Consider the following 24687-nt stretch of genomic DNA (forward strand, 5'->3'; position numbering starts at 1 on the left):
GGATCTTTTAAAAATATATTTTATTTATGAAAGAGAGAGAGAGAGAGAGAGAGAAAGAAAGAGAGAGAGAGAATAGGCATGCCAGGGCCTCTAACCACTGCAAACAAACTCTAGACACATGTGTTACCTTGTTCATCTGGATTTACATGGGTCTGGGGAAACTAACGTAGGTCCTTTGGCTTTGTAGGCAAGCACCTTAACTGCTAAGTCATCTCTCCAGCTTGAAATAAGTTCATTTTTTTTTTTTCCTTCTGAGTATGTGTTTTACCTTCATGGTTCTAAATCAACTGCTTCTCTTGCTATACTTCCTGAGCTCTCACTGAGGTAGACTATCTACCGACTTCTTACTCTGGTAAATGAGGGCTTAGGCTGAGGGCACTTTCTTACAGTCCTTCCATCTCAGCTCCTCAAAATGCTTACAGCCATTTCTGGTTAACATGATGGCTTCCTCCCACTCTCATTTGCAACCCTTTCTACATGACCAGATTCTGATTTTTCTTCCTCTCTGAAAGCTGTTGAGAAATTATCCTTATCCATGGTATTTGAATATTTAGTACTAGTGTTTGCCTTGGCCCTTTCCACATATAAATGAATGTCCTTCACTTTGGGATTCAGCCTTGATTTCCTTTTTTATGTTTTTCTTTTCTTTTTTTTATGAGAGGGTGAACGCAAGAGTGCACGAGAGAGAATTGGCATGACAGAGCCTCCAGCCACTGAAACTGAACTCCTGAAGTGTACACCACCTTGTGTGCTCGTGCAACCTTGCACACTTGTGCCACCTTGTGCATCTGGCTAACATGTGATCTGAAGTGTAGAACATGGGTCCTTGGGCTTCACAGACAAGTGCCTTAACCACTAAGCCATCTCTCCAGACCATTTATATTTTTGTCTTCTGTCTTTGCCATCAAATATATTTAGTGTGAATCTTTCAGCTGATCTTTCACTTTTATTACTTTTCCCCCTATTTTTCTGTTCCATTTTCCTGGACAATTTCTATACTCTTATCTTCCAACTTTTCTGTTCAGCTCTCAGATGAATTCTGTCTAGCTCACTGCCAAGAGCTTTCTAGCTCCCTGACCCAGTGTTATGAGTTTAGAACCCATGCAGTCATATACCTAATTTTTTTTAATTAAAAAAAATTAATTAGTTTTCTATTCAGCAAATACAGGCAGTTTGGTACCATTATTAGGCTCATCCGTGACCTACCCCCTCCCCAATGGCCCCTCCTTGTTGATGTATATGGGTCGTGCATTGTGGAGTTAGCCCACGGTTATTAGTACGATAAATGTCTCTGTATATCATGACCCAACATGTGGCTCTGACATACTTTCTACCTCCTCTTCCGCAAAATTTCCCTGAGCCATGTTGGGTTCATTTTTGGTCTGCTTCAGTGATGAGGTGTTGGGGGCCTTTGGGGCTCTGGCTCTCTGGCTTGGTAGGAGATATACCTAATTTTTGTATCTCTCTAGAGATACTAATTTGGAGGGTATTTTTATTTTGAATACTTCCTGAATTACCTTTCTCCCTCAAATTATTTTTCATTTGGCCTTTGACTTTAACATTGGAGTTTCTCAAGGGTATCTGGTGGTTTTGTTGTTCATTCAGCTATACAAGGGAAGAACTGAGGGGAAAGAAAAACAACAAGCAAAACCTCTAAATGAAACAAAACCCCAAGAGTTAGGTTTGGAGTCTTGTATTCTTTTGATGCCTGCTACGGAACTGCCGACACAACAAGGAGATCTAGCCTTAGGTTTACTCCAAAGCCCCTCGTGACATTAAGTACAAGAAGATGAACACAGAATATCAAGTCCAAACCTGTAAAATAACTTACTGCAAGCCTTCTTGAAGCAGCAATCTCCACTAGGAACTTTACTTATTTCAAAGCAATCACTTGACAGAAAGCAATAGTACCAGGACTTACTACCCAGTGGTGTTTAGTTAGGATGGGAGATAAAACTTAGCCAATAGGTTTCTGCAGCTAGTGGGCCTAGAGATCTAAAACTTGAATTTGCACCAACTGTTAAAATACCTACTAAAAAAAAAGCAAGGTGGACAAGTAATTCATGTGTAGTATATAAAAATAGAAATACCTGGTGATCCAGCTTGAAGACTTGCTTTTTGTCTCTTAGTGAGGCAGTGTCAGCCATGCAAATGACAGCATCAAACATCAGGGCTAAACCAGCTGAGTGGCCAAAATGCTAATTCTTAGCTTTGAAAGAGAACATCTGGATTTATCTAACAGGATGCTCTCAAGAACCTAAAAGTCACAAACTCAAATCCCAGACAACTCAACTTAAGTTTTTTCTAAATATATATTTTATTTTTTTATTTTAAAAAGAGAAAGAAGCAGAGAGAGAGACAAAGAGACAGAGAGACACAGAGAGGGAGAGAATGGACACACCAGGGCCTCCAGCCACTGCTAACGAACTCCAGATACATGCACCCCCTTGTGCATCTGGCTTACATGGTCATGGAGCATCGAACCGGGGTCCTTTGGCTTTCCAGACAAATGCCATAACTGCTAAGCCATCGCTCCAGCCCCTTAACTTAAGTTTTCTATACATTTCACTCTTGAACCTGTCATGAAGATTCTGCCCTTGGAAGGGTCCCTAGGCTGACTCAGATACTTACTGTACATATTACCCTCAACCACATAAAGAAATGAGTCTTAAGCTGGGCGTGGTGGTGCATGTAGAGGTAGGAGGATCACCATGAGTTCAAGGCCACCCTGAGACTACATAGTAACTTCCAGGTCAGCCTGAGCTAGAGTGAAACCCTACCTCGAAAAACCAAACAAAAGAAAGAAGTCTTGTTTACTTTTTTTGTGTATATTTTTATTGGGGGGAGGGGGAGCATTGGTGCGCCAGGACTTCCAGCCACTGCAATAGAACTCCACATGTGTGTGAGCATCTCACCCCATTGGTTTTCATCCCACTGTGGAGGCAACAGGATGCCTCAGGCTTTTCTTCCGTTCATCAATGGCGCCCTCTACTGGCCCAGGACTCAAGCCCCACTTCTAATGCTTTGCTGTCATTCTCATACTCACTCTTAGCTCTGAAGCTGCCTTTACAATAAGACTTAAAAAAAAAAAAAAAAAAAGAAAGCATATCAGGGGGGCTGGAGAGATGGGCTCAGTGATTAAAGGCACTTTCTTACAAACCTTGGTGGCCTGGGTTTGAGTCTCCAGTATCCACGTAAAGCCAGATCCACAAAGTGGTGCACGTGGCTGGAGTTCATTTGCAGTGGCAAGAGGCCCTGGTGTGTGCCCATATTCATTCTGTCTTTTTCTTTCTCTCTCTCCCCTTGCGAATAAATATTAAAAATTAAGGATATGCACAACCTCTTCAGTAGTTTGTTACTATATTCTAACACCTAGTCCATAACACCAGAACATAGTATTCGTTTGTAAAGCATGTGACAAAGACTTAATTAAGCAACCCAGATGTTGTTAGAGGTAACATACTTGCCCTCGAGGTGCACAAACCCCTCTGGAGTGTTCTTTTGGGTGCCGGTTTCACATGGCCTAAGCTGGTCTCAAACGTGCTATGTCGCCAAAGACAACCTTGAACTCTGGACCCTGCTGCCCAAACCTCCAGAGGGACGAGATTACGTAAACCACGCGTGGCTTTTGCAGTGCCAGGGTTTGTCTCAGGGCTGAGCTACATCCTCAGCTCCTGACTAGGCAATGATTTATTAAGTCAGACTTGTGCTTGGTGACCCGAAAAAGCAAAATTCAATATACTTTGAGAGGAGCCATGGAGTGACCAAGGGCAGTAAGGACATTTCTTGTAAAGAAGGGAGTTAGACTGTACCCTGAAGCACCTGGAGAAAGTAGATTCTGGAGAGAAAATGGGACCAGGCAGGAGGGCAGGGCCAGACCACGAGCCTGGAAGATCAGTTCTGAAGTGTATCCCCAAATGAACAAAAAAGGGGGATGTGAAGGGCTGGGAGTGACATCATGTGATATGTTTCCAAAAAACGATGCTAATTACATAGCGAATAGGAGGAAACAGTTGTGAGAAGTGTAGGAAAAAACCTGAGATGTGGCAGAGGGGAAAGAGATCCCTTGGCTGCGTGGTGCCCTGTAAACATCCTTCATCTCAATTACAGCAATACCTTATCATAGCGCACTTGTTCAAGGTCTGTTCATAGCGCACTTGTTCAAGGTCTGTTCATAGCGCACTTGTTCAAGGTCTGTTTCTATGCCAGATTACAGTACGCAGAGCCAGGGCAGGGCCTGTCTCTGACCTGTGTAACATTCCAATTCTATTTCTCACACCATCTCGTAGTAGACCGCCCCACACTGAACACTGGCTGCATGAACGAGGGAACGAGCTCCTCTGTGAGTTCTGACGGCCATTAGAGCAACTGCGGGAGCGCCTGGGCTTTCCATCTTCTCTGAGCACAGCTGATGTAGGGGGAGAGGAGGAGACACCTGATCTGCGCAGTCTACAAGGCCCCACCTGCCCTGCCCACCCCGAGTACGAGGCCACAGCGGTTTCTGTCACCATGTGAATGAACCACAGCAGCTGCCATTTCCAACCCTGCCCATTTCTGTGCAAGTGTAGACGAGTGACGGGTGGAAAATGAAAGACACAGGTTCAATCCTCTCTCCAGTCTGGTACTGGCCATGGCCCGTCAGCAGTGACTGACCAATTCGGAAGCCTGGCGAGATGGCAAAGGGGAAAGGGAAGCATCACAGTGCGTGTGGTCTGAGGTTTAGTCTCAGCATCAAAGTTAAAAGCTAGGCTCAACTATGACCTTGGTGATACGTACTTCCTCCTCATGGTTTCTGGTCAGAGCGAGGAGTCACCTAATACTCTTCTGCTACCTCTGTCCCATCTCAGCCCCTGTAGATGCTGCTTCCCAAAGAAACTCCTTTCTAAGCACTAAGAACTGGGACTTAAAAATGGTTATAATTGAAATATATCTAAACATAACTCCACAATTATTATTAGGGCAAACCTTTAATGATAATAATAATAAAAAAAAAAAACGAAAATAGAGTGTGACAACTGTGAAAATAGTCGAGCATTTTCAGAGTTGCCGGATGTGAAGGGCCGGAAGAAAGACCTTTGCCTTAGAATTTTCACTCTGGACAAGCCTGGGGAAGGGGGCTGACGGGGAACCTAAGGAAGGAAGGAAGGAGAAGGACAGGGAAAAAGGAATTAAGACCCAACAGTCCAGAGGACAAATGGTCCAGGGCTACAGGCAGTCTAAAGGACCAAACAGTTATTTTTGTTTGTTTGTTTTAGTTTTTCAAGGTAAGGTCTCACTGTAGCCCAGCCTGACCTAGAATTCACTATGTAGTCTCAGGCTAGCCTTGAACTCAAAGCGCTCCTTCTACCTCAGTCCCCTGAGTGCTGGGATTAAAGGCATGCGCCACCACACCCGGCTAGTTTAATTTTTTAAACTATATTTCTATCATAATCAATGAAAAATCCAAAGTTCCAAAGCCTGTACATTCTTTCCAGTTCTCCCACATATGGACTAGGGTTCTAAGAAATATAAGCTGCTGGGCACCCACAAGATTTAATTCTTGAAATTATCAAGTTAACATAGCAACCTTTAAGTATTATTTCCATAAATTGTGGTTAAAGTGTGGGGGGGAGGGGTGATTCCTAGAATATGCTGTTAACAGTGTGATCTTTTCCTTTCTCTCGCACTTTCTGTATTTGCTGTTTCAGCCATGTATCAAATCTACGAGCCTGTAGATAATGGCTAGGGAGCTGCTAAAAAGATATGATGTTCCATCTGATTACTTCCAAACAGAATTCCTGCCTCCAACGACTTGATTTTTCCCTTTCTAAGCAAAAATAAGTAACCCCAGCATGCTTTCGCCCATGGCGCATGCTGAGTACATTCTGCTGTTTACACCTACCTCCGATATCCACTCTGGGTTTTGCTTGACAAAATACTCAATTATATCCAAGTAGGAATGTATATAACTTTTTCATGGCAAGAAATCAGCCAGCTGCAGATCTCTGCTAAATGCCAAGTCATGGGCACAAAGGTGCAGCCAATGCCAAGTCCACAGCCCCTGCAGAGACTGACTTGCAGCCTTTAGGAGACTATAACTCCCATTCCCTAAACCATTCTCCTTCATTCCAAAAGCTAAGCATCAAATCTTTTTGCCATTATTTTGCAGTCAGGTTCGCATTGGTGGCAGAAATCACCTGACCAAAAGAAGCTTGTAGGGGAAAAAAAAAAGGTTTATTTTGGCTTACAGATTTGAGGGAAGCTCCACGATGCCAGAGAAAAACGATGGCATGAGCAGAGGGTGGACATCACCCCCTGGCCAACATCAGGTGGACAACAGCAACAAAAGAGTGTGCCAAGCACTGGCATGGGGAGACTGGCTATAACACCCATAAGCCCAGCCCCAACAATACACTGCCTCCAGAAGGCGTTAATTCCCAAATCTCCATCATCTGGGAACCTAGCATTTGGAACACCTAAGTTTATGTGGGACACGTGAATCAACATTGCCAAAGCTGCCTATTCCATAATGGCTGCGGCCCCTGTGTTCCTGAGCTTCTGCTCACAGGCAGGAGGAAATCTGGAGAAAGGGGAAAATGAGTTGTCAACATCTAATGTCCTCATTAAGCTTGCCTAGACTGCAGATAATTTAGACACTGAATACCATCTGCTATGAGTCTCACTGTCACCTGGGATCTTGACGAGCTGCCCTTCATTCTCACTTTGGGAGTGTGACTTACGGACGTGACTCAGTCATCCTGCACACACTGTCCAGACGGGAAGCAACTCAGTGACCCCTTAACTCAGCCTGATTCCAATCTTGTGATGATACTATTTTCTTTTCTTTTTTGGTGTTAACTTCAGTTTGTGCCCTTCTTTATTGTCTTTCAAGCTGAGTTAACTCCTAGTCTACCTTTTCTCTTTCTTGGTCTCGCTTTCTCTTTCTCTTGCAAGGTAAGGATTCAGTTTAGACCAGGCTGACCTCGAATTCACTATGTAGTCTCAGGGTGGCCTTGAATTTACAGTGATCCTCCTATCTCTGCCTCCTGAGCACTGGGATTAAAGGTGTGCACTGCCACACCCATCCTAGCTAATTCGTAGTCTAAATTCAACTTGGAATATTCTGCAGCCAGGTGGTTAATTTTATGTGTCAACCTGAATGGACCACAGGGTGTTCAGGTATTTAAACGTTATTCTGGGCTTCTTTGTGAGGGTATTTCTGGATGAGAATAAAATTGGAATCAGAAGAGTGAGTCAGGAAAATTGTCTTCCCTAATGTGAGTAGGCCTCACCTAATCTATTGAAGACCTGAGCAGATCAAAAACCAAGTAAGGGGAGAGCGAGCTCTCTGCCTGCCTTGGAACTAACCATTGGTTCTCTTGCTGCTCAGCTCTTTGTTCTTGTCCTGGAATTTTATGGAGATCTATGGGTCTCCAGCTTACCAATGCCAGATTTTGAGAATTTTTCTGCTTCCATGGTCAATGTCAATGCCTTACAACAGATGACTTTTTTTTATATATAAACATATCCTTGGTTGTGGCTCTCTGGAGAGTTGTGATTAATAAGGGATTTTAGTACCATTTCATTTTAGAACTTTCTAGATCTCTTGGTGAGCTTGTATACCTAAGGTCAATTTCTCTAGAATGTCTTGAAACTGATTTTCTTAAAACAGGAGGCAATTGTATATCTCCTTTCTTTTAGAGAGAAAAGTTACTTTCTCAGACTTGTTACTTCCATCTCTTTGTTCATCAAACCAAACCGCAGTGCTGTCTTCTAAGTGTGGAGAAATGGAAATGCCCTTAAGAGAAAGCTAAGAATTAAGAAAGCTAAGAATTAAGTTCTTGGTTTTCAGCTGAATATGTACCTACCTAATAACTTATAACATTATTTTCCTCTCTTACCCTCGCCCCCCTTCAGGTTTCATCAGGAAAGTATCATTTGCTGCGTATGGTTAGGACCTGAGCGCTCACACGAACACAGCCCTTCTGTGCTTCATTCTGTTACTTTCAATAAATAAATGCACAGAAGTCTTAGAGCTCTGAGTGGTTTTTCACCTTTTAAAAATTTTTTTTTTTGGTTTATTTTTATTTGAGGGTTACAGACAGAGAAAGAGGCACAGAGAGAGAGAATGGGCGTGCCAGGGCTTCCAGACACTGCAGATAAATTCCAGATGTGTGCGCCCCCTTATGCATCTGGCTAACGTGGATCCTGGGGAATCGAGCCTCGAACCAGGGTCCTTAGGCTTCACAGGCAAGTGCTTAACCGCTAAGCCATCTCTCCAGCCCATTTTTCACCTTCTTATGTGGAGCTAAATAAGCAAACTTCTTTTGAATCAGTTTTCTTGATCCATGTGAAGTAGGCAGAATAATGGTGCACAAAAGGTTGAGCCTGTCTTGTCCAGGTGGGCTCCATGCAGACACGAGGTGATGAAAGAGACATAAGAATTAGAACCAGAGAGACTATACAGAGATCTTATACTGCTCTGACTTTGAGGAGCACAGAAAGGGACCATGAGCCAAGGAATGCAGGTGGCCTCTAAAAACTATACAAGATAAAAAGAGGGCTGGGGAGATGGCTTAGAGGTTAAGGCACTTGCCTTCAAAGCCTAGGGAACCCTGGTTCAATTCTCCAGTATGCATGTAAGCCAGATGCACAAGGTGGTACAAGCATCTGGAGTTCGTTTGCAGTGGCTAGAGGCCCTGACACCCCATTCTCTATCCTCCTCCTTTCTCTCTCTCTAATAAGTAAATAAAACATTTAAAAAATAAAAGGTAAGAAGACACACTGATCTCTAGACCTTCCAGACAGGAAATAGCTTTGGAACAACCTTGAATACTATGCACTGAAAACCAGTATTAAGTTCTGCTCTATGGATATGAAAGATCAAAACTTTTATCATTAGAGCTGTAAGCTGTGGTTGCCGTAACAGCAGCAATGAGAAATCACCCCACCACTACCGTCTTCAAAACATGACCTCCACTTGACCTTGGTGCAATGATGTTATTCTTTTCTTATGTCTGTAATAAGATAAAAATATTGACTTGTCAGTTGGCTATAGTTGATTTGGGAAATTGAGGCATTCAATCTCAAGTTCTCTAAAAAGAAAACTCTTTTCTCTGTTGTAAGAATTGTATTTTGTTTTGCTTGAAAGGTCAAAATTGTTCACTTCAGGCTGGGTGTGGTGGCACATGCCTTTAATCCCAGCACTGGAAAGGCTGAGGTCGGAGGATTGCTGTGAGTTTGAGGTCAGCCTGAGAGTATGTGGTGAATTCCAGGTCAGCCTGGACTAAAGTGAGACCCTACTTCAAAAATTGTTACCTGCACCTGTTACTGTGAGTAGGTGCCACCGGGACCTTGTTTACTCTGGGCTTAGTTACAGTTTTGTATTGCCCCTTTACTTCTCAATAATTACTAGTGAGAATTATTTTGGCTAATAACCATATTCTTGGATTCCTTTCAGGTGGTCAGTTATTTGCACTGTGCATCTGGGCAGTATCTCCTCTTTTATTTATTTATTAATTTTTTTGGTTTTTTGAGGTTGGGTCTCACTCTGGTCCAGGCTGACCTGGCATTAACTCTGCAGTCTCAGGGTGGCCTCGAACTCATGGCGATCCTCCTACCTCTGCCTCCCGAGTGCTGGGATTAAAGGCGTGTACCACCACGCCCGGCTCCTCTTTTATTAGCACAACACAGATGTACCCACCTATCCCAAGTTCACAATTGGTGACTGTAGTAGACAGCCTCAGCTCGCTGAGATGAACTTCCAGACCAGGCACAGTTATGGAAGAAGGGATATTTATGGAAGCTTACAGATCCAGGGCAAGTTCCACAATGGCAGAAGTTGGCCCCCTCTTAAAGAACCAAGAAGAGAGAGAGAGAAAAAGCCACAAGCTGAATCCCAAAAGCCACACCGCACCTCACAAACTCCAGATGGAACTCAAGCACTTGAAGTTCAAATCCCACACCACTGTGTAGGCCTATGCAGCAAAAACAAGACAATCTAAACTTTGCAAGAGTCCCAGGACACGTCCTGTTTTTCTCCACTGGACAGGTTCCTTTCTGACCTGTCTTGCCTGTCATTTATAGGCGACAGTCTGTCTTCTTCAGCGATGCTCAGTGAATACTGAAACCAGCCCCAGCCTACTTTGCCTTCCTCCCACGTGACCGTGAGAGCTTCTGCTGCTCTCTAACGGTCCTCCCAGGGAGCACTCCACACAGCGGCCGGCCAGAGCGGGCGGGCCCCCATCTCCTCTAAGAGAACCTGCAGACAGGTCGCCCACCTCCTTCATGACACAGGTCAGCCACAAACTTCCCAACTTTGGCTCTGAGCCTCTCCTCCAAGGCCCTGGCACAGACCCTGCAGGTGACATTTCTGGGGTTTCAAGAGTCCTTTTACCACTAATTTTACCAATTCCTACAGGAATCAGCATTTTTTGTTCTTGGATCCCAGCAGCTTCTTTTCTTTAAAACCTTCCTAACCTTGATTTTTCTACTGGCTACTGATGGCCAGGAATCCAAAAGCACCAAGTCTGTGTAACTATTAGGTTCTCACCAGATGATTTCATTACATTTCTAATGTACTTTTATTATCTAAATTGTTCTTTTAGTGCAAGACTTTCATCTAGCAAAGAACCATCTGATCAGTATGGGAGAAATGTAGCTGAAACCATCAATTCCTCTGTGGCTACAATGAACTGCCCTTAGCTGGGGGAAAGCAGGTGTGCCTGCATGGGACCTCTGTCCATTCCACACTCCTACTTCCAACCCCAGAGGAGCTCCCAGATCCTGCAACATTATCCTAGGGGCTCCCAGGAACAGAGTTTGAAATAACTCACAAGAACTAACCTTTTTTTTTTTTTTCCCTAGGATGAGCTATCCTTTTTAATTGGGAGAAATGAGAAAGTTAAATTTATTAAACACTAGATCCATGTCTTAAGCTCCTCAGTAGGAGAAATAAATAAGAAGTCAGAGGCATATATAGTAAGATGCATGAACAAGAGCTACACGTTTTGTTATGGACAATGTGAAAGTTTAATATTAGTTCCAAATACCACTCTAGGAGCTGGGGAGATGGCTCTATGGTTAAGGCGCTTGCTTACAAAGCCTGCCCACACAGGTTCAGTTGCCCAGCATCCATGTAAAGCTGGATCCAAAATGGCACATGCATCTGTGATCGCAAGGAGAAGCAGGGAGGATGTGAAGCTCATGGTTTGATGTCTGTTGGCAGTCTGGCCATTTGTTTGCAGTTGGAAGAGATCCAGAGATCCTGTGTCAAAGAAGGTGGAGCCTAGACCCCTCAACAACCTGACATACATACGGACATACACACACACACTTAAGAAGCACTCAAGATTGATATGCAGCACAATGTCACGTAAAGATGAAAAGATGGGCTGGAGAGACAGCAGTAGGCACTTGCCTGTGAAGCCTAAGGACCCAGGATCCAGGTTTGAGTCCCCAGGACCCATGTAAGCCAGATACACATGATAGCACAGCATCTGTTGTTCATTTGCACTGGCTGGAGGCCCTGGCACATCCATTCACTCTCTCTTTCTATCTGCCACTTTCTCTCTCTCAAACAAATAAAAATGAAATATGTTTTAAAAGATGAAAAAACATTTCTAAAAATTAAAAAAATGATGCAGCTTATTTTGTAATAAAGATATCAAAATAGGAACCAGAATGTCTCATAACCTGGAAATTTCTAGAAAGAAACTTGGTTGAATCAGTGATGAATTTTACTAATAACAAAACCTAAACCAAAAATCTGATGTTAAGATTTATTTATGATTTACTCATGTTAGGCTCTAATTTTATCTGTATGTTTAAAATGTTCTGTGATAAAATAATGTTATATCTGTTTGGAATTTTACACATAAATCTATATGAAAAAGTCATTCCTGAATGAATCCTAATTTTTTTTTAAACTTGGTGAAGCTTCCAGAAACTTCTTCAAATCAACTTTAAGCTGACGTGGACACTTTATTTTCTTTGGGAAGAAATAGAAAAATACCAAGAGGCAATGGGATTTAATGACAAAATCAATTTAGTTAACTGGTTACTTATTATTTAGATAAAATAAAAAAAATGACCATACATAAAGCTTTCATATACTTCCAGAACACAAATCTACTGAAAACTTAAAAAATATATAGACTGTCAAGGATCATATCAGGTAACTGTAAGGACCTCAGAAGGAAAAAGCTGAACTATTATTGAATATGTAATAGGACACATAGCATAAGAAAAAAAAAAAAAGAGGCATGCCCACATGATCAATAACTGTGATTACAATCAATAACTCATTTCCCCCTCTTCTCCCTCCCCTCCCCTCTCCTGCTCTCCTTTCTTTCCACTGACCTCCCTTCTTCCTCCCACTGTCTCCTGTGATAAGGTGTTTCTCCATGTTGCTCAGACTAGGTTGAAGTGAGCCTTGAACCAGAGCCTCCTCCGCACTCAGGACTTACAAGTGTGAGCCAGTATGTCTGGCTCCTTCCTTCTAGAAATAACTTTCTAACTTCATTTCTTCCTCCTTTACCACCTGCCGTTTCTGCATATGTATGTGAGCCCCCCTCTTTCTACATGTGTATGAGTCCTCCCTCTTTCTGCATATATATGTGAGAGTCCCTCTTTCTGTATGTGCATGTGCAGGTAAATGTGGAGACCAGAGGACACCCTCAGATGTTGTTGCTTAGGAACATCATTCACCTCTTTATTTATTTATTTATTTATTATTTATTTATTTATTTTCTGAGACAGGGAAGCTCATTGGCCTATAGCTTGACCATTATGCCAGACGACTGCCCAGCAAGCCCCCTGGGATCCTCTTTTCTCCATCTCTCCATGCCATCATAGCCAGCATTTCACATTCTCACTTTTCAGACTGAGCTATCTCCTCAGCCTTACAAATAACATTTCAATTGTCACATCACGCTTTCACAACTGAATGTTAAGTTCATTTTCATTCCAGACCGAATGTTTTAGCTTTTTGTATGTAATTGCTTTTCGAGATTCATCCCCCTACCTGGATTGGTATAGAGCTGGCTTTCCACGGTTTTGCCAATGCACTGCAGCTTAATTGCCTGCAGGGAATCGTCCACATGCATGAAGGTCGGCAGGCTGCCCAGTGTGTCCTGGACCAAGTTGGCCACTTCCCGGATATCAAAGAGCTTCAGCAGTTCAGAGTACACAGCTGGGAAGGAGCTCAGAAACACGGCCTTAAAACAAGGAAGAAATTCGAATGATCTGCCTTTCACGCCACAAAAACAGGCTAGAAAATACCAGTGAATTATAACAAGTATTTTTAATTAGAAAGAAAAGTTTCTGTTACCTAAAGCTAAAGGTGGGGGGGGGGGCTTAAACTAAACAAAAGCATGTGGCTAACAGTCTTTAGAAATGTGCAAAGGAAGCACATTGTAAAAACTGGAAAATTCTGGAAACTCACTGACATGAGCAAAGTGACCGGCAGCATGGTGGAGTGAAAAGAACGCGAAGCCTTGTCCGGGACAGTGCTCACGGGGACCCCTTTTCCTTTTGGAGCAGCTTTATAAACCGCTCATTTAAGTCTCATTTTCTTTAAGAAAATAAACACAACAATTCCCCAAAGCACTCAACTGGCCGCTTAGCAGAAAACCCTGGGCAGGACAACAGAGGATCTAGGTGACGTGTGGTAGCAGCTTCGCTTCGAATCAGCCCTACAAGTCTGGACAGGCAACTACGGCCTCTTGTGTTTTGTATGTGAAATCAAGACAGCGAGCGCAGCCCTTCGTGAGGGTCAGGGAGGTGGCTCAGGGGTCAAAGAGCCTGTGCAAGGGTGAGTAGCTGAGTGCACACCCTGGGGCTCACATACAGCATGACGGTGCGGGGCTGGCATCCATAATCTCAGTGCAGCTACTGGGAAGAAGAAAGGCAGAGACAGGAGAACCCAAAGGGAGCTCACCGGCCAGTCAGCCTGGAGAACACAACTGACAGACCCTGACTCAAGGAGGTAGGTGAACACCAACACTCAAAAGCTGTCCTCTGGGGCTGGAGAGATGGCTTAGCAGTTAAGGCACCTGCCTGCAAAGCCTAAGGACCCATGTTTGACTCTCTAGATCCCACCTAAGACAGATGCACAAGGTGACGCAAGCGTGCAAGGCTGCACGTGTGCACAAGGTGGTGTATGCGTCTGGAGTTCGATTATAGTGGTTGGAGGCCCTGGAGTGCCAATTCTCTCTCTCATTAAAAAAAAAAATGTCTGCCTGGAGAGATGACTTAACTGTTATGGCGCATGCCTGCAAAGCCAAAGGGCCCAGGTTCGGTTTCCCAGGACCCACATAAACCAGAAGCAAAAAGGGGCACACACATCTGGAGTTGGATTGCAGTGGCTAGAGGTCCTGGCCCATACATTCCCTCTCTCTCCCTTCTCCTACTCTCTGTTTCTCTAATAAATAAATAAAAATGAAATATTAAAATAATTGTCCTCTGACCTCCACACATGTGCCACGACAATCACACACCCATACTCACATATGAGCATGCATATGTACACACACTCACACACCATAAACATGCATACACTAAAAAAGATAATAGTTCCTTACACTAGTTCAAGTCCTAGTATAAACAAAGCAATCTATGTAAAGACCAAGAAAACACATTAATTTTTTTTTTTTAATTGAGAGAGAGAGAGAGAGAATGAGAATGGGCATGCCAGTACCTCTAGAAACTACAAATTCCAGATGTATGCACCACCATGTGCTTCTGGCTTATGCAGGTTCTGGGGAATTGAACCTGGGTCCTTAGTCTTCACAGCCAAGCACCTTAACTGCTAAGCCATCTCTCATGCCCAGAACACACAGGTTTTTTTAAGGTAAAGAAGATTATTCATTTTTACTGGAAAATGAATTCTAACATCAAATCCCACACTTAAACAGTCACACTTAAACAGGGCCGAGGTTGTACATCAAAATTCAGCTTTCTGATTTCTAGAGGAGGGAAATTGAGGAAGGGAAGGTGTCAACCAGCCTCAACTCTACCAGGTGAGGAAGGGAGGCAGCTCTGTAACATGTTGAGACTCAAGTACCAGGCAGCTTGCTAGCGCCACCATGTGATTGAAGGCACATTGTGCTGGTAATTCACACATGGAACCACTATTAATTTTATCTATTTGGCAGCAACAAAAAATATTTAGAAAAGCCAAATTCTATTTGTGATGCAAGAGCTATCAAAATATGTGAGATGGAGTAGTCAATAGTGATGCTCCATGACTTAGCAATTACAGATTTAACATGTATTTAACAACGTATCACAGATTATAACATATATATGTATATGTATGTATGTATATATGTGTGTATATATATATATATATGTATACACACACACACACACACACACACACACACACACACACACATTAGGACAACCAGACAGCTAGTCAATTAAAGTTTATTTACTTATTTATTCAGAGATAATGGGCACACCAGGGCCTCCAGCCACTGCAAATGAACTCCAGATGCATGCGCCACATTGTGCATCAGGCTTTACATGGGTATTGAGGAACTGAATTCAGATCCTTAGGCTTTGCAGGCAAGGGCCTTAACTGCTGAGCCATCATCTCTCCAGCCCTTTAAGTCATATTTTCAAAAAACCATTTTAACTTTTCTGCATGTGTATGGATGTGTAGTATGTGTCTATGTGTTGGTATGAGCATGTGTGTTCATGTGTGGGGATGTACATGTGTGTGTATCTGTGCATGTTTTTGCCAGATAGATATCAAGCGTGTCTATTAATCTTCACCGTATTTATTAAGACAGGATCCCTTACTGAACCCAGAGCTGACGAATTCAGTCCAGCTAATGGAGCTGGTCAGCCCACCCCAAGGATCCTCCTGTCTGCCTGGTGAGCACTGTGATGATAGGTGTGCACCACCGTGACCAGCGTGCACTTGGGGTGGTGGGGGTCCAAACTGAGGTCCTTGCACTTGTGCAGCAGGCACATCACCCACTGAGTGTGTTAGTGACCTTCCCGTTGCTATGAACAAATGCCTGACCAGAAGCAAGTTACGCACAATAAGGGTTTATTTTAGGGTTAGTTTAAAAGAGAAGGTTTGGGCTGGAGAGATGGCTTAGCGGTTAAGCGCTTGCCTGTGAAGCCTAAGGACCCTGGTTCGAGGCTCGATTCCCCAGGACCCACGTTAGCCAGATGCACAAGGGGGCGCATGTGTCTGGAGTTCGTTTGCTGTGGCTGGAGGCCCTGGCGCGCCCATTCTCTCTCTCTCTCTCTGCCTCATTCTCTCCCCGTGTCTCTCAAATAAATAAATAAACCAAAAGAATTATAAAAGGGAAGGTTTGTGGTGGGGAAGGCGTGGAAGCAGGAGTGGGAGTGGAGTCGGGTCACATCTCCTCAGAGTCAGGAAGCAGAGGACAAAAAGGAAATGGAGCCAAGCTACAAAGCCTCGAGGCCGGGCCCCAGTAACTCTCTTCTTCCAGCAAGGCTCTACTACTTCCTAAAGGTTCTCCAACCTTCCCAAATAGCACCACCAGCCAGGACCAAGAGTTCAAACACAGGTACCTAGGAGGGATATTTGACATTCCAACTACAACACTGAGCCATCTCCCTCATCTCCAACTTAAAATTTCTTTTAAATAACTTTTATTGTAGTTCCTTCCTCTTTCTCCTTAAAAACTATCCTTTGGCTTGCGTATTCTTAAAATAAACAGCTTGGTATTCCTTGTTAAAGACTACATTTACATAATCTTCAGTGTACTCTGCAAAGGGCTGATGTATTAAATAAAGTAAAATAAAATGAAATCATATAAATCAGCTTAGCCTTCTGATTACTGAAAGGGCACATATATCTGCCATCCTCAGTCATCCCTTAATGTATCCTTTAAATCTTCATGTACATCTCTTTGCATCGAAAACGTACCAGAACGTGCCTGAAATGTAAGGCAAATATAAAATAAATCTACTAAAAAAGAGTAAAGAAGAAAGGACTTGCATTGGGATCAGCTAGGGGTTATTACAAATGCAAATGAAGATACAATTTAGTTTTGACCAAGACAAATGGGAAATATAATTACCAAGAGTTTGCAACAAGGTCTGGGGTCTTTCCTCCTGCCATTTCTCTTCTTCTCTAGGGGATGCTGGAGCAGGGGCTGGTTCCAGGAATGGGAAACCAAGAACCATTCCTACACCAGCTGGGTTATTCCTTGTGCTCCCATCCAGGACAGGGCTACACAGGAGAATGTCACTGCCAAGCCGGGTCTTGACCAGGAGGACTAAATGAACCTGAGCGCCAGGACTGAGACCAACAGATGCATGTGCTAGACATCCGCTGTCCCAGCCCGACAGACTGCTGGACTGGTTCCCTGGTCTCCGGGAAGCAAGACCTGCCCTGAGTTGTAGCTCTGGTAAAAAAAACAAACAAACAAAAAAAAAACAAAACTGCCAAGTGGAGCAAGTGCCCTGAGTTTGTGCCTTTAATACAGCCTGACAAAGAAACCTGGGTCAGTGGGTATCCTTGGCTTGGAGTGTGGGTGTTCCTAAGATGACCCCATTCCTGTGATTGTATGTTATCCAGCAGAAGGGGTTTTTCAGATGAAAGGAAGGTTGCTAATCACCTGGCCCCAAATGATGGAGATGATTTAAGACAGCCTGACCTACTCAGAGGTCTTTGGTGCTTTCTCTGGTTAGTCCAGAAGTAACAGAGTCTAAAGTATGGGGAGAATGTAATATGTGGTCGCTAGCCTTGAAGGGTCCATATGTCAAAGAATTAGAGTGGCCTCCGGAAGAAGAGAGTATCTCCCTCCCTCCAGCCTCAGCTGACACTCATCAAAAGATCCTAGGCCCTACAGACACAAGGAAACATACTTCTGCCCACAGATTGAACAATCCAGAAAACATTCTTCACTAAGGGCTCCAGATAAGAAATCAGATAACAAAAAGCAATTCAGGGAGGAAGGGTTTATTGTATCACAGTGACCAAGTCACCTTGGGGGACTGCTAGACTTCAGTGGACATACAGCTAGTGTAAAGAAATATTTCTGAAGCTCTGCAGGAGTTAAAAATCATCTCCCCGGGTGCTAGGAGTGAGAAACCATGACCTCAACTTACTGTAAGAGTAAAAAATTTTCAGGTACAAATTAGACAAACTTTGTTTTTGCAGCTAATAAAGGTTAAAAGAGAATCTCAGGATGAAAACTCTGTGTTTTTGTAACACTGATATATGCCAAGAACTAACTGTAAGAACCGCATTGTTATCTTGTTGTATAATCCTTCTCAAACATCAGCTGCTGCAAGTTGGGTCTGGCAAGGAGGCAATTTGATACTGAGATCTCTGGTCAGTTCCAGCAATTATACTATTGGCTACGGAGGCCATAATGACATTTGAAGGAGTCTGCGCTGCATTTTTGCCTAGAAGGGCAAAGAGTTCATACCTGTAGATAAGAGAGTGACAAGAATAATGGGAAAACTACAATGTTGTTAGCAGAGGGCTGGCATATTTCTGGTGTTGTGCCATTAAACATTATGCCTTTCAAATGTCATATGACACCAAACTGTGTCAGTACTCTTAAGTATTTTCCTTTGGCTTAATCTTCCACTTGAAGCCCTGTTCTCAGGGGTCTAGTCTCCCAGGCATGCGAGAGGCTTCATCTGCATCTGACAGACTTCACCAAGCCACAGGAACTGAATGCGTACAAGAAGGATTCAGAAAGTATAGAGGGTGATATTCAGAATTATCTCTTGGAATATGTACAAGGTCATGTTATTTGGAAAAACAAATGGATCCTGTCCAGAGCCAAGCGTGGTGATAACACCAGTTACTTGTAGGAGTTGGGAGATCAAGGTAGGAGGGTCAGGAGTTCAAGGAAATCGAGATTTGAGGCCAGCCTGACCTGCATGAGACCATTCTCAAAGAAAAAAAAAACTAATAATTCATGCCACACACAAACATACACACAGAGTTAGGCTCCTTCCAATAAGAGAGTTTGGCAATATCAGCTGGGCACCAGTCTTATAAAGACCAGTCCCAGGATGATTACAGTCAAGTTAAATAAAGCCAAAGAGCATGTTGCTCAGCAGTCTCCAAGAGAATGACTCTGAAGCTAATAGACGGGGAAGGACTCCCCCACATAAGCCCCAGTGAAGCCCCTCCCTCCGTGGGCTGACAGCGACAGCCCCTGGTCATCGGTGTGCATTCTGATAACTGGAAAGAGCTGATGTAGTCAGCCTCCGCTCCAGACAGACCAGGGTCTGGGGAAAGGGGTTCAATTCCCAGCTGGTATTCAGAGCCAGGGGAGTGTTCAGACTCTGGTAATGATGGGTAAGCTGCACATGGACGGGGATTGCACATTTCTGACAGAGGAGCATGCAGTTATGCTGCCGCCTGAAAATGAACTGAAGTCATGGCTTTCTTTTATTCAGCAGAGTTTGCAAACAGTTACCTGTGACTGAGACAGCGCTCCAGACCCCTTGCTCTCTTGTGAGAGGAAGAAACGGACTGACATGAGGAGCTCCTGAATGCAGCAGCGGAATTCCTCTTCATTTTGCCCACCCGTGGCCAGGGAAAACAGCCTTCGGGACTGCACTATATACTTAAAGATGTATTCTTGTGCCTTAAAACAAAAATTTTAGAAAGTTAGCTTCAAAGGAGGCCAAGGGTATTTATATAACAATGACAGAGCACAAAAAGCTATGGTACAGTGTTAGACTTTTAAATTATTGATCTAAACATTAAGGCCCTGTGAGGTTGTTGACTGTTATGCTCTTATGGGGGGGGGGGAGAGTCATTCTTCTTTGAAGCCAGATAAGCAAAGCATGTATAAAATTTCAAATTTCTTTATAATTCTGAAGAGTCATGAATACTGAATATGTTTTCTCCTCAAGTAACTTTTAAATGTAGTTGATGAAGAGATGAATGTTTTCAAAAGTGATTTTATTTGCAAGAAGACCAAAATAACAAACTTGTCATCAAGAAAATGTTTATTTTATAAAGTATGTATGCATTGTCTATTTTCACCCACTGAGCCAACATAGGATAGCCTCAATAGGAAGAAAAAGACAGCAAGGACCAAACAAATTCCTTTACAAAATATTTTTTGTGTGTGTGTGTGCAGTAGTGGGGATCAAGCTCAAGGCTTCGTACATATTAGGAAAACACCCTATCACTGCCCTATCTTCCTATTCAAAATTATGTATTCTTTTTATTTTATTTTGAGAGAAAGAGAGAGAGAATGGGTCTGCCAGGGACTTTCAGCCACTGTAAATGAACTCCAGACATGTGCACCCCCTTGTGTGCATGTGTGACATTGCATGCAACCGTCACTGAGTCTGGCTACATGGGACCTGGAGATTCAAACACGTGTTCTTAGGCTTCGCAGGTAAGCGCTTTAACCGCTAAGTCATCTCTCTAGCCCAAAATTATGTGTTCTTAAGAGGCTAACACAGAGGACAGGAGTTGGTGCCTACACAGGGCTATCTGATGCGAACCTACTGAAAGAGGGAGATGAGGAGGGAAGGAGAGAGAGAGTGAAAATGAATTTGAAAAGTTAGGAAATGTGGATTCTTCTTGAACATGTCTGCACGTGTGGCATCAGCATCTCCATATTCAACTGAGTAGATAGGACCCAGAGACATGGGAAATTAAACCACAAGACCCTGTAAAACCCCAGTGTTCTTCCATGGAATCCTTGCTAAGTACCCCCTCTTCACTATTAACATGTAAACTGGCTTTCAGAAGGCATCAGTCAGCGTGTGCAAGTCAGAAGCTTCTAGTTTTAACTGCCCATCTACAGTCTCCTGTACATCACCCTGCTCCCGCCACTCGTGGACGTCACTTCACAGGCATCCAGAGGCGTGACAGGTGTCCAGAGGACTCAGTCCCAAGCAGGTTCCAGTGAACATGCCTGGCAAAGTCTCCTTTGAATTTCATCAGCTCTGGAGCAGCTACAAACTGATTAAGATCCTTGAATTGGAATGTCAGAAATATATCTTCACCAATTACTGTCTGTGCAGAGGAAACCAATTAGCTCCGGCATCACCACGCAACAGCTTTGCGAGACCACGTTATTTGCTTTGCACAGTGCGTTATTACCTTGAGCACCTCCTGGATGTGCTCTTGTCGCTCTGCTTCCGTTATCCTGTCCACATACCACTTGAGCACTTTGATGAGGTCTCTGAAACAAAGGGAGAAATGTGCAGGTTGTAGACTTGGTCTAATTCTCAGCTAGATGCCAACAAACCCAACACTTACATACATGTGGAGGAAGCTTCTTTTGCCCTGTAAGTTCTTGTATTTTCCTGTCAGTTTGCTATATAATAACTTTACTAGACCTGCAGGCCAATATCATTACCTCCTTTTAAAATGCAAATAACATGGCATCCCATTGAGACTCTGCTCTATCTGGAAGTATTCGCGCCTGCTATTTCTAACAAACCTCCAAGTGAATAAACACAGACACAGCAAAGGACTCTGGGCAAATAAGTGTCTAGAAGGAGGGCTATCAATCTTGGATTAACTGCTAATTGAGATTTCTTCCCTCCTGACCACATGAATGGCTACAAGGGTGACTATTTGGTTGCAGGCAAAAGACAGTACTCCACTCTGAGTTTAATTCTATGCATTTAGCAAGCCAATTTCTGAATGACTGCCTAAGTGCATAAAGTTGCTTTTTTGGTGGTGTTTTAAGAAAAAATAAAAATAACACTCAAGTCTTAGAATTACAGTCTGGCCACAATGAACTTTAGTCGGGTCTTAATTTCTAGGTAACTGTTCACATGCTTGTTTTTTGTACAGTGGAAAAAAATATATATTTAGAGTTAGCCAGCTGGACTCAGTTTAGATCATCCCAATTTTGTTGGCCAGGGACCAAGTCTTCACATTGCAGTACAGAGCTTCTTGCCTGGTGTGGACTATTGGCTTCTGGCAATTATCAAGGGGCTGTCAGGAAGTAGGCATGGACTGTAGCACTCACATTATTCAGTGGCTCTTATCCTTACTTGCAAAACCTGAATTGGTGGAAAATGGCAGCTACTGTCCAAGGGTAGCTTCCAGTGGCTAAATTGCTGGGGCCAAGGACCAAGTCTGAACACTATAGCACTGTTGCAGCACCTGATATGCAGTGTGCACTCAGTAATCACTAAAAGCTGAATGAATGAATGAGTTCTAAACAGGTAGCAAGGCAAAGGCTGTTTTCCATTAGTATTTCTTTAAGAAATAAGCAGCCTGCATAATGGGAGGGCAAAGTAATGACATCAAAATAGAACAGAAACTACTTGGAAAGAAGGGATTCAGTGTGTGTGTGTGGGGGGGGGAGGAAGGGTGGTGGGAAGGGATTAAGATCATGGCATATTGTCTATATGTATGGAGGTTGTCAATAAAAGCCATATAATAAATATTTTTTTAAATTTTTATTAACATTTATAAATATTTTTTAAAAATAAATTTTTTTTAAAAATAAGTATTTGTTAAGAAGTCATATAATAAATATTCGGGAGTGCAGGGAAGATAAAATATCAGAAATGAAATAACTAGGCATTTAAGCCCAAAGAATGTCAAGCAAATTGCAGATGAGAAGAAAAACTGTATTTTAGGTGTTAGGAACAGAATTCATGAAGTTCATTTTTTCTTGCTTTTAATCAAAACAAGTCTTTGCCATTAAACAAGTGAGGATGAGGAAGGACAGCAGCGACCCGGCAGCACTGGGCCTCGTTTCTGCCTGTACTCCCTCTGAGAGTTCCCCATGCAGCTGCTTTGGCTCAGACAAGCTCAAAGTACTTATTTTTAAAAATATTTTATTTTTATTTATTTGAGAGAGAGGGAGTGGAGTGGGGAGAATGGGCACATGAGGGCCTCTAGCCACCACAAATAAACTCCAGACACATGCGCCACTTTACACAGGTCCTGGAGAATTGAACCTAGGAGTCCTTTGGCTTCGCAGGCAAGCGCCTTAACCACTAAGCCATCTCTCCCAACGGACACTACTTCTAAGCCAATTACTCTACCTGTATGCAAGTGCCCCGGCAAAGTGACTCTCGATGTAAGTGTCCATTACAGGCTTAAAATGGTGAAACTTGCTATCTTGCAGCAAATTGATTATGTGGACCTAAAAAGAAAACTGAGCTTTAGAAAATTAAATGCAAATTGAGATTTTCTTTGGTCCTTTTAAAAATAAATGGTTACATTATCAAGACCATATTTCCGAAACAGCTTCATGAAACTCAAGATTGTGAGACGAAATTATTATAATATAATTGAGAAAATGTGAACTTACCAAAGAATCAAATACTTTGGAGCCATATTTTTGAGAATTTTCATCTAAAATTCCAAACAAGGTATCCAGTGTGTCTTGTAGAAACTGTTGATTTAAGAGGCAGCAAATGAAAGAATAAGATATATTATTAGTCCCGCCCCTCCACATGCTTGCTATTCATTCTCTGAGTTCCCAAGAGATATAACAAAACAGCATGTACCTTTACTATTTCTGAGCCGTCAATGTCTTTTAACTTGGAGAGACAGCCTGTGATCTTGTCAGGGTGGGTTCTCCATTTCAGAAGATCAAGCATATCACCTTTCCGAAGAGAGAAGGAAGATTAATTGCCTTTATAAAAAAAGAGCCCCTCACCTGAAAGTACTACGGTGGAGAAAGCTAAATTCTTCACTGCACTGCTTTTGCCTCCCACACGCTGGGCCTGGGCTCTCCAGGGTGGCATTGATTTCAGCCTATTTTCATTCTCTTTCCATCCCCCCACCCCAGGGCTTCCGCTTGTTCATTGGTTCTCAGGTTAGATGGCTAGACGGTTAGAATCTCCCATTAGCTATCCCACCCCACAGGAGCGCTTATCTATTGCCTGCAGTTGTCTGGCTATGCCCCAGTGTACCCATAAATTCCAAGAGAAAACAGAGGTGGGACTGGCCCTATTACATTCCCAGCACCAAGAATAGAATAGGCAGCTGACAAATACTTGCTGTATAATTTTCTGCCTCCTCCTACTAATATGAACAGTTCCTGGGGGCTGGGAACCTGCTCTACCTTACATCTGGATTTAGACCCCCAAACATGAATAAACACCCTGCCTAGTATCCAACTGCACCTAATCATGAGGGTCTTCTTGACTGCCTTTGCACAATGACAGGAAATCCAATGAACTGGCAGGCCATCTAGTGAGCCCTGGGACCTGAAGTGGACATTCTTGGCTTCACAAGGCATTTTTCAATCACAGATCTGGGCAAGCACCAAAGCCCAGCTCTTCAAAGTCTCTTTTTTCTAAAACTAACATGTGGACTCTGAGTCCAATGGGTATTCTAAGAATCTCTTCACATAGGTAGGGAAAAGACTCTTCCCTTATTCTTCTTGGACAAAATTTAGGATGCCTCAGGGAACTGGAATTCCAGCTCCATTAGTCTACCATGGAGCAGGCAGAGGTGACATTTGGAGGCCAGTTAAGGACCGTCAGAACGACCAGGGCAGATGCATCCACAGAAATCACAGGGCAGAGGTATCTGGCCAGATGCTGCTCATGTGACACAGACAAATGGCATGAAAAGACATTTACTTCAATGCCCTTGTTTCAGGAGAAACCCAAAAGTGCTCGCTGAGAGACAGAAAGACCAACAAGAAAGCAATGATGGTAACAATTCAAAAACCCACCAAAAATCAAGGAAGTACTTCCTTCAAGAAAGACAATCTGGACTGAGCATAAAAAAGCACCATCTCTATCAAG

General features: G+C 43.1%; 1 protein-coding gene across 5 annotated transcripts in view; it reads right to left on the minus strand.

Moving 5' to 3' along the window:
• The window catches only part of Dock4 (dedicator of cytokinesis 4), a 478789-nt gene that overhangs the window by 124197 nt on the left and 329905 nt on the right, over positions 1-24687 (minus strand). For all 5 annotated transcript variants that reach the window (XM_045135544.1, XM_045135547.1, XM_045135546.1 and 2 more), the window contains exons 18-23: positions 23437-23534; positions 23238-23321; positions 22969-23069; positions 21059-21140; positions 19410-19580; positions 13004-13196 (exon numbers count right to left, since the gene is read on the minus strand). In XM_045135544.1, the coding sequence (XP_044991479.1) occupies positions 13004-13196; positions 19410-19580; positions 21059-21140; positions 22969-23069; positions 23238-23321; positions 23437-23534 (729 nt within the window). The remainder of the gene's footprint in view (positions 1-13003; positions 13197-19409; positions 19581-21058; positions 21141-22968; positions 23070-23237; positions 23322-23436; positions 23535-24687) is intronic.

This window comes from Jaculus jaculus, chromosome 16 (assembly GCF_020740685.1).
Source record: "Jaculus jaculus isolate mJacJac1 chromosome 16, mJacJac1.mat.Y.cur, whole genome shotgun sequence".
Taxonomy (NCBI): Eukaryota; Metazoa; Chordata; class Mammalia; order Rodentia; family Dipodidae; genus Jaculus; species Jaculus jaculus.